The sequence below is a fragment of the Sprattus sprattus genome (genome assembly GCF_963457725.1).
Source record: "Sprattus sprattus genome assembly, chromosome: 17".
Taxonomy (NCBI): domain Eukaryota; kingdom Metazoa; phylum Chordata; class Actinopteri; order Clupeiformes; family Clupeidae; genus Sprattus; species Sprattus sprattus.
In genome coordinates this window covers 24,264,785-24,279,784 of record NC_137915.1, presented here as the reverse complement: position 1 = coordinate 24,279,784, position 15,000 = coordinate 24,264,785, and the positions used below count along the sequence as shown (strand labels likewise).

Genomic DNA, 15,000 nt, shown 5'->3' with positions numbered 1-15,000 from the left:
CTTTTTCCAAAATCATGCCCAAATAATTGAAATTACCGCAGGTCTCCAATCAAGGTGTAGAAACATCTCAGAGGTGATCAAAACAAATGAGAGGCAACTGAGCTAAACTTCAAGATACTAAAGGGTCTGAATACCTATGTCTATGTGATATCAGTTTTTCCTTTTCAATACATTTCCAAAATGTTCTGACGACTGTCATGGTGTTAGTGCTGCTTTTCTTCTTAGATATTGAAACTGGACCGCCTAATGACAATACATATCTTGTGTGTGTGTGTGTGTGTGTGTGTGTGTGTGTGTGTGTGTGTGTGTACCTGCATGTGCTCCGTGGAGGAGCTGCTGAGCTCGTCTCCCGACTCCGAGTCGTTCCGCACGCTCACACTCCGTTCCCCTGGCGACTCCCCGTCCGCCTCCGCCTCCGACAGCACCCCTGTGTGGGCGTCGCCCTGCTGCCTGAGGGGTGGAGACTCCGCCCTCCCCCTCGGCAGGGTGGCGTTGCCACGGTGATTCAGATGGTTGTTGTTGTTCATCCCTCCGCACTCCATGCTCAGCGTTCCACCCCCTTGGTTCTGATTGGTGTCGAAGGCAGAGTTGGGCGGGGTCAGTTGCCCGGGCGACGACAAAGGCGTGTCAGAAGGTGAGGGTCGCGTGGAATTTTCGGCAACGGGCGCGTGCCGGTTGGCGCGCTCATGCGTGTTCTCCTGGCCGTGTGTGTGCGCGTTCTGGTACGAGTGTGTGAGGAGGAGGGCGGATGGCTTGCATGGGGGCATAAGGGCCTTCTTGATGAGTCGGACATACTGGGCGGGCACGTAGAAGGCCCGCATGCCCGGCTGTGCCCGTACCTGCCACCAGTCGTCGTTGGTCTTCCGCACCAGTAGGTAGCGCTCTCCCTGCCTGATGTTGATCATGCGCTCCTTACACTCGTACGAGTAGTCATACTCCACCTCCACGTACACGTCCCCACTCTCCTCACTCATGGTGTGTGTGTGTTTATGTGTGGGTGAGAGAGATTTGGATATGTGTGTGTATGTGTGTGTGTGTCTCAGATGTTGATGGCTGGGAAGGAACACATCATCAGAGAGGGCTCTGCAGGGAGAGAAGAGGGACAGGTGTCAAAAATACACACAGACACACACACTTCATCATAAATGTTTCATAAAAGAGATGCATGGGGACTGACCCATCAGCATCTGAGTGTGTGTGTGCACATGTGTGAGTGTGAGTGTGTGTGTGTGTGTGTGTGTGTGTGTGTGTGTGCGAGGATATGTGTGGGTGTGAGTGTGTACAGTATAACTTTGAGGGTGCATAATAATGTGCATGTCAGAGTATGTCAGTGTTCTGAATTTCTTTGCACCATTATCACCCAATGGCTCTGTTGCCATGGGATCTGTGTCACCACGGAAACCCAATCAGCTGTGACACCATGACAACCAATAAGTCCTGAGATCCTATGACAGCAGAAGCAGAGGGACCATCACACACACACACACACACTACCCTATGCCTACAGATTTCCTTGTTGAAAACACTGATTCTGCATGGCAGAGCAGCTGATGGCTGTGACATCTCTGATTAAATCAAAAGCAAGTGTGTGTGTGTGTGTGTGTGTGTGTGTGTGAGTGTGGGAGAGAGAGAGAGAGAGAGAGAGGGAGGGAGGGAAAGAGAGAGAAATGGAAATGATTATGTCTGCACCCTCTGGGTGTGTGAGGGGAAGTGTGTGTGTGTGTATGGTGTGAATCATTCGGTATAAATAAAAACACATGCACAAACACACACACACACTCCAGGGCTTTAGGAATATGGACGCTTCCACTTTCTTTCCTTTGTCTCTCTTTTCTCCTTTGTCCAATTCCCTAACACTTCAATTCTCTCTCTCTCTCTCTCTCTCTCTCTCTCTCTCTCTCTCTCTCTCTCTCTCTCTCTCTCTCTCTCTCTCTCTCTCTCTCTCTCTCTCTCTCTCTCTCTCTCTCTCTCTCTCTCTCTCTCTCTCTCTCTCTCTCTCTCTCTCTCTCAGCTTTGCAGGAGAACAGAAGCAGGTGCACTCTTTAAATACAGCATCATGTGTGTGTGTGTGTGTGTGTGTGTGTGTGTGTGTGTGTGTGTGTGTGTGTATTTGTGTGACAGAGAGAGAGGGGTTCCTCTTATGAAACAAGATCCATAGGTCCATCCTCACAGTCCCATTCCTGTACTGTGTGTGTGTGTGTGTGTGTGTGTGTGTGTGTGTGTGTGTGTGTGTACGTGTGTGTGTGTGTGTATATATGCGTCTCAGTCAGACGCAGAGGATGTTCCTCATATTACTGTGTGCAACAGGACACCTAAAGCAATTGAATACACACGCTGACACACAGACACAAACACACACCCACCCTTGACTCGGGAGTGTGGGAGTTCTGAATCTACTGCCAACATGATGGCATTAAAAAAAAAGAAAGTCATAACAAAGACGAAAAAAAAAGCCACATCTAAAGACACTGTGCAAACACATGCATCACAGCCAAGTATGCTGACTGGCTTGCAATGTAGTTACGGTAGATAACTGTGCTAAAGGACACGATGATCTATACAACAGCACTCAAGACTGACACTTAGAGCTTCCTCCGCGCACACACACACACACACACACACACACACACACACACACACACACACACACACAGCTGCTCTGGGTAACTAATCAAGGACGAGGACCTTGCTAAGAGCTCTGCACCATGCCAACATGACTGACCGTCCCTAGATAACGAAGTGTGAACCCTTTAGCTCCAGAACAGCTTGTTCCTCACAATACACTACAATGCTTAGTCTATCGCACACAGGACGACAAAGTCTGTGTGTGTGTGTGTGTGTGTCTGTGTGAGAGAGAGTGAATATGAAGGACAACAATGTCAGAGCCAACTATTTGCCTTCACCATTCTGACGAGGCAACTGCATTCACACGGTAGTTGACACTTTAAATAGAGTGCAGGTTTCTGTGGGGACAAGCGATGGTGTCCACTGGCTCTGTTCAGGCCCAAGGATGCAAACACACACACACACACACACACACACACACACACACACACACACACACACACACACAGACACAGCTGCACTGAGGAAATGACCCGACCGCACATCCTTACATTAGAGGGAGGAAGTATATAGCACACATACAGACATTTCAAGTTCATATCGCTGGTACACGCTATATTTATGGTCTGCGGTGTGTGCTGTCATGATACTAAATGCCAGCGCAGTCTGAAGGCATTAGCTCTGCAGCCTCCAATATATACGTGCTGGTATGTGCATCTGAGAGTTCTCTATGCTGTAGAAGAGCTTGCCCACAGATGCTGTAGCAGTATGTTTCACAGAGTAGGGGGGCTGATCTCTTCTAGTCAGCATATGCTTCAGACACCTGTGATTCAGACTCCTTAAGGACCTGACCTTTGTTTCTGAACGTCTGCTAGCGCTGGCCTCTGTTGAACCATCCATATGGATTTTCCGTGTACGGGGGAAGGCTAACCCAAAACCACCTCGCGCTCAGGCTATTCTTACACTGCTTTTAGCCTTGGCGCATTTAAGGAATACATCAGAGGAGGGGGGGGGGGGGGAGGACAGTGCAACAGCAGTAGCAGCAGCATCCCGCGAGGCGTGTAATCTCCCACATCTGCTCCTCGCGGCCACATGCGCAACACACACACAGTGAGGATGGCGTGCGGTCCGCGTGCTTTTGTTCCAGCGGCTGATTCAAAACAGCCGCATCGCGAACGTGCCCAAGTCAACATGTGCGCCGCCGATGCGCTAAGGCATCTCGGCCGTTCAGTCACGTCTGTCATGTCATGTCATCAATCACTTTTCTCAGAATCTTTGAGGTTTCAGCACCACCGACTAGACAAGCGATCAATCACTCCCAGTATACACTCACTCACACAAACAGCTTGGGACAATCTGCGGGTGTGGGCTTCTTGGGACCATCGCATCAGGGGGGCAGGTTCCTTTTGCACGCTTCGCTCTCCTTATCCAATAGGTGGGTTTAGTAGCCTAGGCTAGCCTTCTAGCTACAGGCTCTACCGAAGCTCTCTTGGTCGCGACACAATGCGGATGCGTCAGCGTCCATAATGCTCTTGAGTGGGTGTCATTGTCTGTGGAGTTTGGGGTGAAACCTGCGGCTGGTTCTGACCGCGGAGTAGACGAATAGGCTGCATACCTTACGACACCACCCGCAACCTCGGTTGACCACAAGACCTCGTCAGGGTGGCGTTGCCAGGGAAGTCCGCTCAGATAAACTTCCACCTATAATTTCATTGTGACCCCGAGCCCTGCAGACCGCCTCCCAGCACCACAGTGTCCAGGGCATGAGTACACGCGTAAATTAACACGCATATCACCGTAGATACATACACGAACCGCAACTTTGAAGTTGGACTTACAAGCTGCAGCCAGGACTACACACTGCATGAATCAGCTTTCCTGCAGAGCCCACACTATAGCCTGATCCGCGAGAGCGGCGACTGGCAGTGTCGTGAGCCGCTTGCTGTAGGCTACTCAACAATCAATGGCAACATTGTAATTTTGGGGTGTAGCGCATCATCTCTCCGGAAAACACGCGTTTAAAGCCACCGCACTTACCGGGTCGTAAGGCCGGATGTTCCTCTCCAAACCGAACACCGCTCCAGGCAGAACGGCTTTTCAGATCAACTTTTTCTCTGTCTCGAAATACCGAGTCAGCGCGCGCCCAGGACAAAACACTGGCTGCTCTTGCGCCTCGTTTCCACCCCGGGCTGAGGCACGTCTCCGCTCTGTGCGCGCTCCCGGATCTTCTCGTCTGCACTGCTCGTGTTGCTAGGGGTCGCGGCAGGGGCGAGCCATCTGGTGGTCTTGCGGCGATATTGCACTGTCCTCTGAGGTCTTTCCAGAGAAACGCAGCATTTACATTCTCCCACCACCACCACCACCACCACGGCCAACTTCATTCATCATTCCCTTCCACTAGCCCAGTGAAAAGATTGGTTTCTGGCTGAGGTCACGCATAGTTGTGCGTTCTGATAAATAGGCTAACAGGGAGATTTGTGGGACAAGTGGTGAGTTTTGGAGCAGTCACGATCAACTGCTCTCATTCATGGCCCAGTTTATCCAACTGGGAGAAAACTGGGTCAGAACAAGAATGATTAAACAGTAACTGCGATATTTTAGGAGATCACCCACGAACTGGTGGCGGCGTTCCTTCCTGGACGGTGGTGGTTACCACCTGCAGCTTTCCACTCTGCTGAATTATTAAATGGAAGGTCTTACCTTACCGACGTGTAGTCACCTGTCTGGATGTTAACTTACCCTGGCCAGTCCATAGCTGCATTTTACGGCAACACAACATGCTGCTATCGTCCTAATTTTATAAAGAGACGCTTTTTGAGCATTACATTGCATTATGTAACCGTGTTGTAATGCTTTGAAGAAAACCCGAATAAATGCCACCCTCTGGAGGTGAAAGTGGGAACAGTGTTAAAAATGGACTCGGGCATTATTTATTATTTCACTTACTATTACTTCTATAAATATTTATAACATCACTGACTCACGTCAAACAACTGGTAAGAAGATCAGAGTCTTTCTTTAATAAAATGATTTCTAATCAAAATTACAGTGTTACAAGACTTAATACACACTGACTGTGCATACACCCATACTCACACAGAAGCTGATTCAGTGTAGGATTTTTAATCAGTACTTTATTCATGTTACATCTTTAAAGGTTATAACTCAATTCCAGCCTACAGTACACCCAATGGATATTTCTTCAGTCTATCCAAAGATCTCTTTCTCTTCTTCAGAGTCACACTCACACAGCGGTCCTGGAGAATTAAAGTAAGAAACACACATATGTGCCAGTGCAAGAGCGCACGCACGCACGCACGCACACACACACACACACACACACACACACACACACGGATCCAGTTGTAGTGTCGTCAGTTTTACTGGATTTAAAAGCAAAGCACTCTCCCTCAGACCATTTCTGTTACAGCAGTTACCATCTCATCTGTGTGTACACACACACACACACACACACACACACACACACACACACACACACACACACACACACACACACACACACACACACACACACACACACACACACACACTTCTGGAGAGATGTAGAGGTGGGGAGGCAGCACTACTTTGATTAAGTTTATGTCGGACATAAGAAAAAACAATCAAAAATCAATAATATCAATAATTAAAACCTACAAAAACAACATGAAGCAGGTAAAAAAAAATAAAACAAACACACACACACTCCCCACAGCTACTGTCTAGAATCACATAGTAATAAATAACTAGCCTATGGCAGCTTGGGAGGGCCAAAATTCATCAGGAGAAAAAGCAAAGACTACTTAAGATTTTGACATGCCATTAAAACCCAGTTCCACCTTATCGACCACTGAGGGGCCGGCTTGAGACACCACATGCAATGCTATTGGTCAAGAAATTAGGGGGAGGGGAGATGCACAAAGGGAAAAAAAAGACTAAGAAGGAAAATGATCAAGTGTGAAACCCTTCTCTCATTTACCCATCAACACAAAGACACACACACACACACACACACGCACGCACGCCTGAAGGACTAGAGTTTATAGAAACCAAAGACAGACACACAAAAATGATATTCCAAGCGCTAATGTGTGTTTGCACATCTGTAGTATGTGTTTGATGATCAGCAGTGTATGTGAATGCTGTATCTGTGTGTGTGTGTGTGTGTGCATATGCAACTACGTATCTGTGTCATCAGGTGACATGCTCTAGTGCAACACGTCTACTTTACGTCCGTGTGTGTGAGTGTGTGTGTGTGCGTACATATGCGAATACGTATTTAACGTGTGACGACTCTATGTAGTCCTCGCCCCTAAGGAGGACACCCTGTTTTTGAAACCGACGGGGAAAAAGAGGGGGAGAGCGAGAGACAGAGAGAGTACACAGTACACTGTATCAAAAGGAAGCCTCTACTAGAGATCTCACTAACCTTTTCTTTCTTTTCTTTTATCTCACTCTCTTTTCTCTGATTCTTCTTTTAGTTTATGTACATTCAGTTTGGCTTGGTGCAGACTCTGAGGACTGTGCAGAAGGACAGATCCACACACACACACACACACGCTACATCCATTCATATGGGCATGAGCCATGCAAATTCACGCTTGCGTGCGCGCACAGACACACACACACACACACACACACACACACACACACGCTTTACCCATACATCATATGGGAATGAGCCATGCAAAACTGCGCACGCCTGCGCACACACACACTTGCACTCTTCTGGGCAGTGTGTCCTTGTGTGGTAGTGGTGTTCAATGTGTGTTTAAATAAGTTGGAGTGAGGGGACATTACATACGTACATATGTACGTACATACATACATACATACATACATACATACATACATACATACATACAAGACTGTACATACAATTTAGGTCAGATCAGTGTTTGTACATGAGTCCTTCGTGTCTATCGTTCTCTCTCGTTCTCGCATGTGCGCACACACACACACACACACGCAGTCCAGTGTGTCTGACACAAGCCATGTCTCTATTGCCATCTGCCTCTTCAGCTGGAGCTATAGGAAAACAGATCAAGAACGAGAGAGAGAGAGATAGATAGAGAGATAGAGAGAGAGGTGAGAGAGAGAAGAGAAATTTAGATCAGTGATCCAGAAGACAAGACATATTCTCATTATGCAACACCTTCTACTCACGGTTCATTAAAATGCATCCAGACGTCAACTGTCATATTAAGGGCTAATTAACTGAAGGGTTGTTATGTAGCATAAGCAAAATATTTCAAACTGTCGTAACAAAATGTTCCTCAATCAGCATCTGTGCTGTTGCGTCACTTCAACAGCAGCCCTGTTGTTAGACATGCGCTTTTCAATCATTCCTGCAGACACTCACTTCTTGTCCTGTTTGACTCCTCCTCCACCACGAATGCCCAAAAATGATTGGTTGTTCTGGAAGATCCCTCCCCCTGGGCGTGTGACACCTGGGTGAGTTGGGGAGGCGACGGGAGGTTGGCCTGGGCGGATGGGTTTGGCTGAGCAAGTGAATGAGGAGAGAGTGAGTGACACATCTATGTGAATGAGAGAGTGTGCGCGTGTGTGCGTGTATGAGAATACATAGACATGTATCCTGGCTAACCTCCTCTGTCTTCGTGTGTGCGTGTGTGTGTGTGTGTGTGTGTGTGTGTGTGTGTGTGTGTGTAACATAATAGAGCAACTATAGCATCACACTCTTTGTGGGCTTGGTGTGTGTGTGTGTGGCAATATAGACAAACAACTCCATGGAAAGACTGTAGTTAATCCTAATAGCTGTGTGTGTGTGTGTGTGTGTGTGTGTGTGTGTGTGTGTGGTATAACTCACCGATCTGGGCCGAGTGTCCCCTCCTGGCCATGTTCTTGGCCCTGACGGCCTCTTTGATGCGGTCCACCTCGGTCTGGTAGCGCTTGCGGTCGCGCGCGGCGTTCTCTTTGGCCTCCTTGAGCGCCGTCTCCAGGGCCTTGACCCGCTCGGCCGTGGCCCGCAGACGCTTCTCCAGCTTGGGCAGCTCACAGCGCAGGTCTGCATTATCACGCACCAGCTGGAGGAGAGAGGGAGAGAGGAGGTGATGGGGAGGGATGGAAGCAGCAGAAGGAGAGAGAGATAGAGAGAGATAGAGAGGGAGGGAGGGAGGGGGAGACAGGGAGGGATGGGAGGAGCAGAGAGAGAGAGAGAGGGATGGGAGGAGCAGGAGACAGAGAGAGAGAGAGAGAGGGATGGGAGGAGCAGAGAGAGAGAGAGAGGGATGGGAGGAGCAGGAGACAGAGAGAGAGAGAGAGAGGGATGGGAGGAGCAGGAGACAGAGAGAGAGAGAGAGAGTGATGTGAAGAGCAGAAGGAGAGAGAGAGGGAGAGAGAGAGAGAGAGAAAGAGGGATGGGAGGAGCAAAAGGAGAGAGAAAGAGGGATAGGAGGAGCGGAAGAAGAGAGAGAGAGATGGTAGGGTTGAGAGACACACAGTCACATTAGACAAACAATTAGTTCCGCTTACTTCAGTTCTTACGGGCACACTGATTCTTCCCTGAAATAACACACCAGGTCCAGAACCCACCATGTAACCCAAGATATCTGGCCTTCTCTCTCCCCAGGGGGGACGAGTTTCACACACACCAGGCAGGTTACAGTTGCAATCAAAATTATCCCAAGCATACCTTAAAGTCCACCAAGGCTTGGTTTCAGAAGAATTAATGGAATATTCTAGAGTGGCCGTAACAGTCGCCTGACTTGAACCCCATCGAAAATCTCTTGTGGGATTTGAAGAAGGCGGTTGCAAAACGCACACGAAAGAATATTACTGAACTGGAGGCCATTGCCCATGAGGAATGGGCTAAGACTCCTCAGGAACGCTGTCAGAAGCTGGTGTCTGGCTATGCATCACGTTTGCAGCAGGTCATAACAGCAAAAGGGTGCTCTACTAAGTACTGAAGATGTTTGTCATGAAGGGGTTGAATAATTTTGACTCTGCAGGAAATTCATTAAAGTCATTAAAAGTGCATTTTATGTTGAATTGGATAAAACCCTTTTAATATTAGTTTCATTAAACTACTTTAACAAGTCTTGTGTCATTTGTTTATTGCAAACAGCTGAGAAATTGTATATTTTGCCAATAAACCTAAAAGGGCAATGGGGGTTGAACATTTTTGATTGCAACTGTATGTCTGTGTCTGAATAAGTGGGTGTGTGGTCATGTGTGATATTAGGGGTCCCGGAACTGAGCTCTGTTAAGCGCCTAGAGACCATTTTATTGTTGTGGCGCTATATAAATCAAATTGAATTGAATATTGGTGTGTTTGTGAGGGCACGTACCTGTTTGTGGACTTTGGTCAGCTGTTCCAGATTGTTCTCCAGGAATGAGATCTTCTGTTTCTGAGCAGCGCTGCCTCCAGTGTCGTCAGAGTCCATCTCTGCACTCTGCATGAACACACAGACACACAGACACACAGACAGACACACAGACAGACAGACAGACAGACAGACACACAGACAGACAGACAGACAGACAGACACACACACACACACACAAACAGGCATTTAATAGACTGATCAAAAACAAATACATCTGGTGTCTGCGGAGGTGCAGAGCAAGTCTACTGATCAAAGTCCCTTGCCCACATTCAGAGACACATTTAGACAGATTAGACATACTGTATATATGTAAACATATCATGCATGTACCTTTTTAACTCTCGTGGCCAGATCCTGCACAAACAGCTTTCTGAGGTTGTGCAGTGTCTGCAGTTCCTTGGCCTGAAACACACACACACACAAGATGTTAGACCCACACCCACACCCACACACACGAACACACACACGAAGATGTGTGAGACATACACACATTTATCACACAAATACTCACACAGGAACAAATGGTCCAACGTAAATCAGCCTCACAAACAATCACACACACACCCACACACACACAAACAAGCAAGCAAACAAACTGTGACTCACCACTGTTTCCTCCAGTCCCTTCAGGTCCTGCCTGGCCTGCTCCCTTCTGTCCTGCATCACCCTACACACAAACACGCACACACACACACACACACACACACACACACACACACACACACACACACACACACACACACACACACACACACACACACACACACACACACACACACACACACACACACACGCACACACACACACGTACACACACACACACACACACACTTGGTTTGGCACATTTTGACTGCTTCGTTGAAGTCTCCGAACATCGTCAGAAGGTCACAGATGTCTCATTATTCTGACCTTTATTCCAATCGTTCTCTGAGTGTGTGTGCTGGTGGCTGGTGTGTGTGTTTGTTTGTGCAGTGTGTGTGTGTGTGTGTGTCTTACGTAAGCTCGTTCAGTTTCTGGCTCTTCTCCTGGTCGGTGGATTTGAGTTTCTCATGCTCCACTCTCAGACGCTCCTGTTCCAGCATGATCTTCTGGTTCAGACTGAAACACAATCACACACTGTCAGTCAGTCAACAACAATTATATTATATGTATGTATGTATGTGTCTCTATACGTGTGTGTTTGTGTGTGCATATGTGTGTGTGTGAGAGAGAGAGAGTCTCGTACTCCTGTAACTCAGTGATGAGTTTCTCCTTATTGTCCAGTTCGTCTCTCAGGCTGCTGATCTGTTTCTGGTGGGCCTCTCTGTGGCCATGAATCTGCTTCTCAACTGCGTCCTACTCACACACACGCACACACACACACACCAGACACACACACAAACAAACACACACACACACACACACACACACACACACACACACACACACACACACACACAGTTAGTACACTCCCTTGTAATAGAAATGTATGATGCCAGTTTGGATGGAGATAGATGTTGTAATGGTTTGGCCTTACCGCAACCTCATTGGCTGTCTGAATCTCACTCTCCTTCTCCATGGCATGAACTTTTTCTACAGGAGACAAATACACATACGGTCATCTAATTTGCATCTTCAAAATACTTTTATTTTGTTTTAAAGGTTTTTAACACGCAAGCTTCTGTGTCAAGGCATGCCCAGTTTGACCAGGTCCTTGTTGGGTGTATTTTCAGTCTACTTCTATATGTGTGTGTGTGTGTGTGTGTGTGTGTGTGTGTGTGAGAGAGAGAGTGTTTTCGTGTACCCTGTGCACTGAGCTTGACCAGCTCCTCATTTAGGGAGTCCACATTCTCCTCCAGCAGTCTCTTCTTCTGCTCGATGTTCTGAAGATACTCAGTCAAAGACTTAATCTTTGCTTCATGCTGAGAGAGAGAGAGAGAGAGAGAGAGAGAGAGAGAGAGAGAAATATAAAAAAATACCAGTTAGACGGATCCTCAGGAACAGGACTCACATGACCACCCAGACCTGACAGTCTTTCCCCCGCTCTGTGCGGTCACCCCCTCACAGCACTCATCAGAGAGAGAGAGCGAGGGGAGTACTTCGACTGATCAGAGACCAGTCACCCCCTCACAGCACTCAGAGAGAGAGCGAGGGGAGTACTTCGACTGATCAGAGACCAGTCACCCCCTCACAGCACTCAGTACAGTGAGAGATCTAAGAGAGAGTACTCTCCTGATCAGAGACCCATTACTATCCAACAAGGCTGGTACAGTGCTGGGGTGTTAGGGGTGGAGGAGGGAGACGGGTGACATGAGGAGAGGCCGTGAAGAGGTCTGGGGGTCAATGGTGAATGGGTGGGTGGATAGACACTAAATGGCCAATAAAGTGTGGAATGGTGGCATGATGGATGTAGAGCTGCAATGATAAGTCGACAAAATCGACGATGTCGATTGTGGAAATCGTCAACGTGGATTTGTATGGTCGACGTGTCATATCATTTGTTTGCAGACCCTTACAGAGCTACCGGTAATTTTCAATCGGCATTGCATATAGGAAGTGCGGAATAGCTGCGAAAAGCGAATTATTCTGAGATGGCTCATGTTACCATGGAAACAATAAACAAAGCTTGGTTTAGCAGCTGCTGCATATCAGATATGGCTAACAGAAAAGTTGGCATTTTTCTCAATGATGGTCAATTATTAGTAGTTTAAGAAACACTATTTCAGTATTTCAAAGAGAATGGGCTGTGGGAGCATAAGAACAGTAAGCGTCTAGCAGCAATTACCATAGACATACGTATATCTATAACTTATTGTAAGGTTTACTCTTACATGCTTGAAAACAGAACGTCTCATGGAAGATGCTTGCTAACGCTATTTCAGTTATGTTAAGTGCAATGTGGTGAATCAGTGAATTATCAGAGTAGCCTGTATTTTCTTTTATTCTGAATAGTTAACCTCCTCCACTTAGCAATCTTCAAACAAAAGATTGTGGAATTTTAATTTTTTTCATATGTTGAATTTGAATGTCACCTGCAGCCCAGTTATTTTGCACTTGCAGAGGCTTGATTGCTATTTTGAGTTACTTTTAAAACTTTATTTGCCCTTTCTCTTTACTTTTAAAAGCATATTTGCACTTTTTCACAAATGTATTTATTATGATGATTAAATTTGTATAAACTTGTAACTCAAATGCATTTGAAATTCAAATTCCAACATTTTGAATCATTATTTAAATCGATTAGTCGATTAATCGAAAAAATAGTCGATAGATTAATCGATTACCAAAATAATCGTTAGTTGAAGCCCTAGATGGATGGATAGATGGTGGGCAGCAATAAAACAGGAGGTGGATGGATGGATGAACGGATGGATGGATCTATGAAAGGACTGGCAAGTGGGTTAGCAAATGGTGGATGGTGGAATAGGAGGGCAATTTGACAGGAAGAATGACTGACAGACTGATAGATGATCTATCCTCGATAGGATGGATAACAATAGATATAAAATGAGTGATGATTACTGATGGTGATTGATTATTATGGGATGCGGAGATGAAAGGACGTTACCTGGGAGATGCGCAGCTGGCAGGCGGCCAGCTCCTTGTCGTTCTCGTCGATCTTCTGGGTGCTCTCTGATTGGCTGCTCTCCAGCTCCTTCTTCTTTTTGACCAGAGTCTTCACCTCGGACTTGAGCTTGCTGATGAAGAGTCGCGCCACCGTGAACTCCTCATCGATTATGCCACTGGCCTCAGGCTGCTGACGGAAAGAGAGAGAGACAGGGAGGGAGGGGAGGGAGAGAGAGAGAGAGAGAAAGGGAGAAGGAGAAAGGGAGATTGAAAGAAAGACAGAGAAAGAGAGAGTGAGGGGGAGGGAGAGAGAAGGAGAGAAAGAGAGATTGAAAGGAAGAAAGGAAGAGAGGGCAGGGAGGGAAAAAGGGAGAGAAAGAAAGGGCGAGAGAGGAGGAGGGAGAGAGGGCAGGGAGGGAGAGAGGGGGAAATAAAATACTGATGACTCAACATACAAGATATAAAAAATGTGAAACCTGAAGATTGCATGCATGAAGGATGTGAGTTCATGAGTGAATGTGTGTGTGTGTGTGTGTGTGTGTGTGTGTGTGTGACCTGCACTTGTAGTAAAATGTACGTGAATAAGGATTTGTATGAATATATTGATGTCTGCCTGTGTGTAAGTTACCTTGATATCATTGCTGCCCACTGTAACGCCGATCTCGGCCAGGTCTTTGAGCAGTGATGACATCATCTCAGTGACCCTCTTCCTCTGGTGATTGGTCATCTCCTTCAGCTTCTGCAGCTCTGCATCCAGAGACGTCAGCACGCTCTGATCCATAACACACGTTCAAACACAAGTTCAGTCACGATCTGACCAATCACACGCCTTCAAATGGAAAATGTCATTTTAATCTGAATTATTCATTAATATTATTTAATCAAGCTTTAAAATCACTCAGACAACATGTTTATTATTGATCGGTCTTTTAATATTTATGTGACAGTTTATTATTAACGCTCTGAAATTCCTTATACAACCCACTGTCTGCTAGGAGCAGTTTGTGAATACACTGTAATGGTTATTTATGGTAAAGCACTTTTAGGTACAATCATACTGAAATATGTTCATGCAATTATTTTTATTCAGCTACTTGAGTGTGTGCATGTGTGTGCCTTGGGTGTGTGTGCATGTGTGTTCCTTGGGTGTGTGTGCATGTGTGTTCCTTGGGTGTGTGTGCATGTGTGTTCCTTGGGTGTGTGCATGTGTGTTCCTTGGGTGTGTGCATGTGTGTTCCTTGGGTGTGTGTGTGCCTGTGCCTGTGGCGGTTTAAATGTGCAGTACTTACGGCCTTCTGGCTGAGCTCCTCGCTGAGTGTTTCGTACTCGCGGCTCTTGTCCTCCACCTCCTGGCTCTTCTGGTCGTAGTTGACGGCCAGCTCCTCCAGCGCCTGCAGCACCTCCTTCACCTCCTCCTTACTGGCGTCGTTCTCCTGCTGCAGACGTGACAGCTCCACCTGCAGGCCATCGTGGTCCCGCCGCGACGAAGCCAGCAGCTACACACACACACACACACACACACACACAAATACAAGTGACAAAT

At 47.0% G+C, this 15,000-nt stretch overlaps 2 protein-coding genes across 5 annotated transcripts in view; both read right to left on the bottom strand.

The window, feature by feature from the left end:
- The window catches only part of arhgap12b (Rho GTPase activating protein 12b), a 46,779-nt gene extending 42,041 nt beyond the window's left edge, over positions 1–4,738 (bottom strand). For all 3 annotated transcript variants that reach the window (XM_080855610.1, XM_080855611.1, XM_080855612.1), the window contains exons 1-2: positions 4,603–4,738; positions 312–1,083 (exon numbers count right to left, since the gene is read on the bottom strand). In XM_080855610.1, coding sequence (XP_080711736.1) covers positions 312–974 — 663 coding nt within the window. In that variant the 5' untranslated portion in view covers positions 975–1,083; positions 4,603–4,738. The remainder of the gene's footprint in view (positions 1–311; positions 1,084–4,602) is intronic.
- Positions 4,739–5,679: 941 nt separating this feature from the next.
- LOC308378399 (kinesin-1 heavy chain-like) overlaps positions 5,680–15,000 on the bottom strand; it is a 21,600-nt gene continuing 12,279 nt past the window's right edge. The window contains exons 14-26 of one of the 2 annotated variants that reach the window (XM_080855297.1): positions 14,747–14,953; positions 14,086–14,229; positions 13,459–13,647; positions 11,695–11,812; positions 11,428–11,483; positions 11,137–11,246; positions 10,908–11,009; positions 10,518–10,578; positions 10,242–10,313; positions 9,873–9,977; positions 8,393–8,609; positions 7,928–8,066; positions 5,680–7,593 (exon numbers count right to left, since the gene is read on the bottom strand). In XM_080855297.1, coding sequence (XP_080711423.1) covers positions 7,584–7,593; positions 7,928–8,066; positions 8,393–8,609; positions 9,873–9,977; positions 10,242–10,313; positions 10,518–10,578; positions 10,908–11,009; positions 11,137–11,246; positions 11,428–11,483; positions 11,695–11,812; positions 13,459–13,647; positions 14,086–14,229; positions 14,747–14,953 — 1,530 coding nt within the window. In that variant the 3' untranslated portion in view covers positions 5,680–7,583. The remainder of the gene's footprint in view (positions 7,594–7,927; positions 8,067–8,392; positions 8,610–9,872; positions 9,978–10,241; positions 10,314–10,517; positions 10,579–10,907; positions 11,010–11,136; positions 11,247–11,427; positions 11,484–11,694; positions 11,813–13,458; positions 13,648–14,085; positions 14,230–14,746; positions 14,954–15,000) is intronic. The other variant, XM_080855298.1, reaches the window with a different exon arrangement.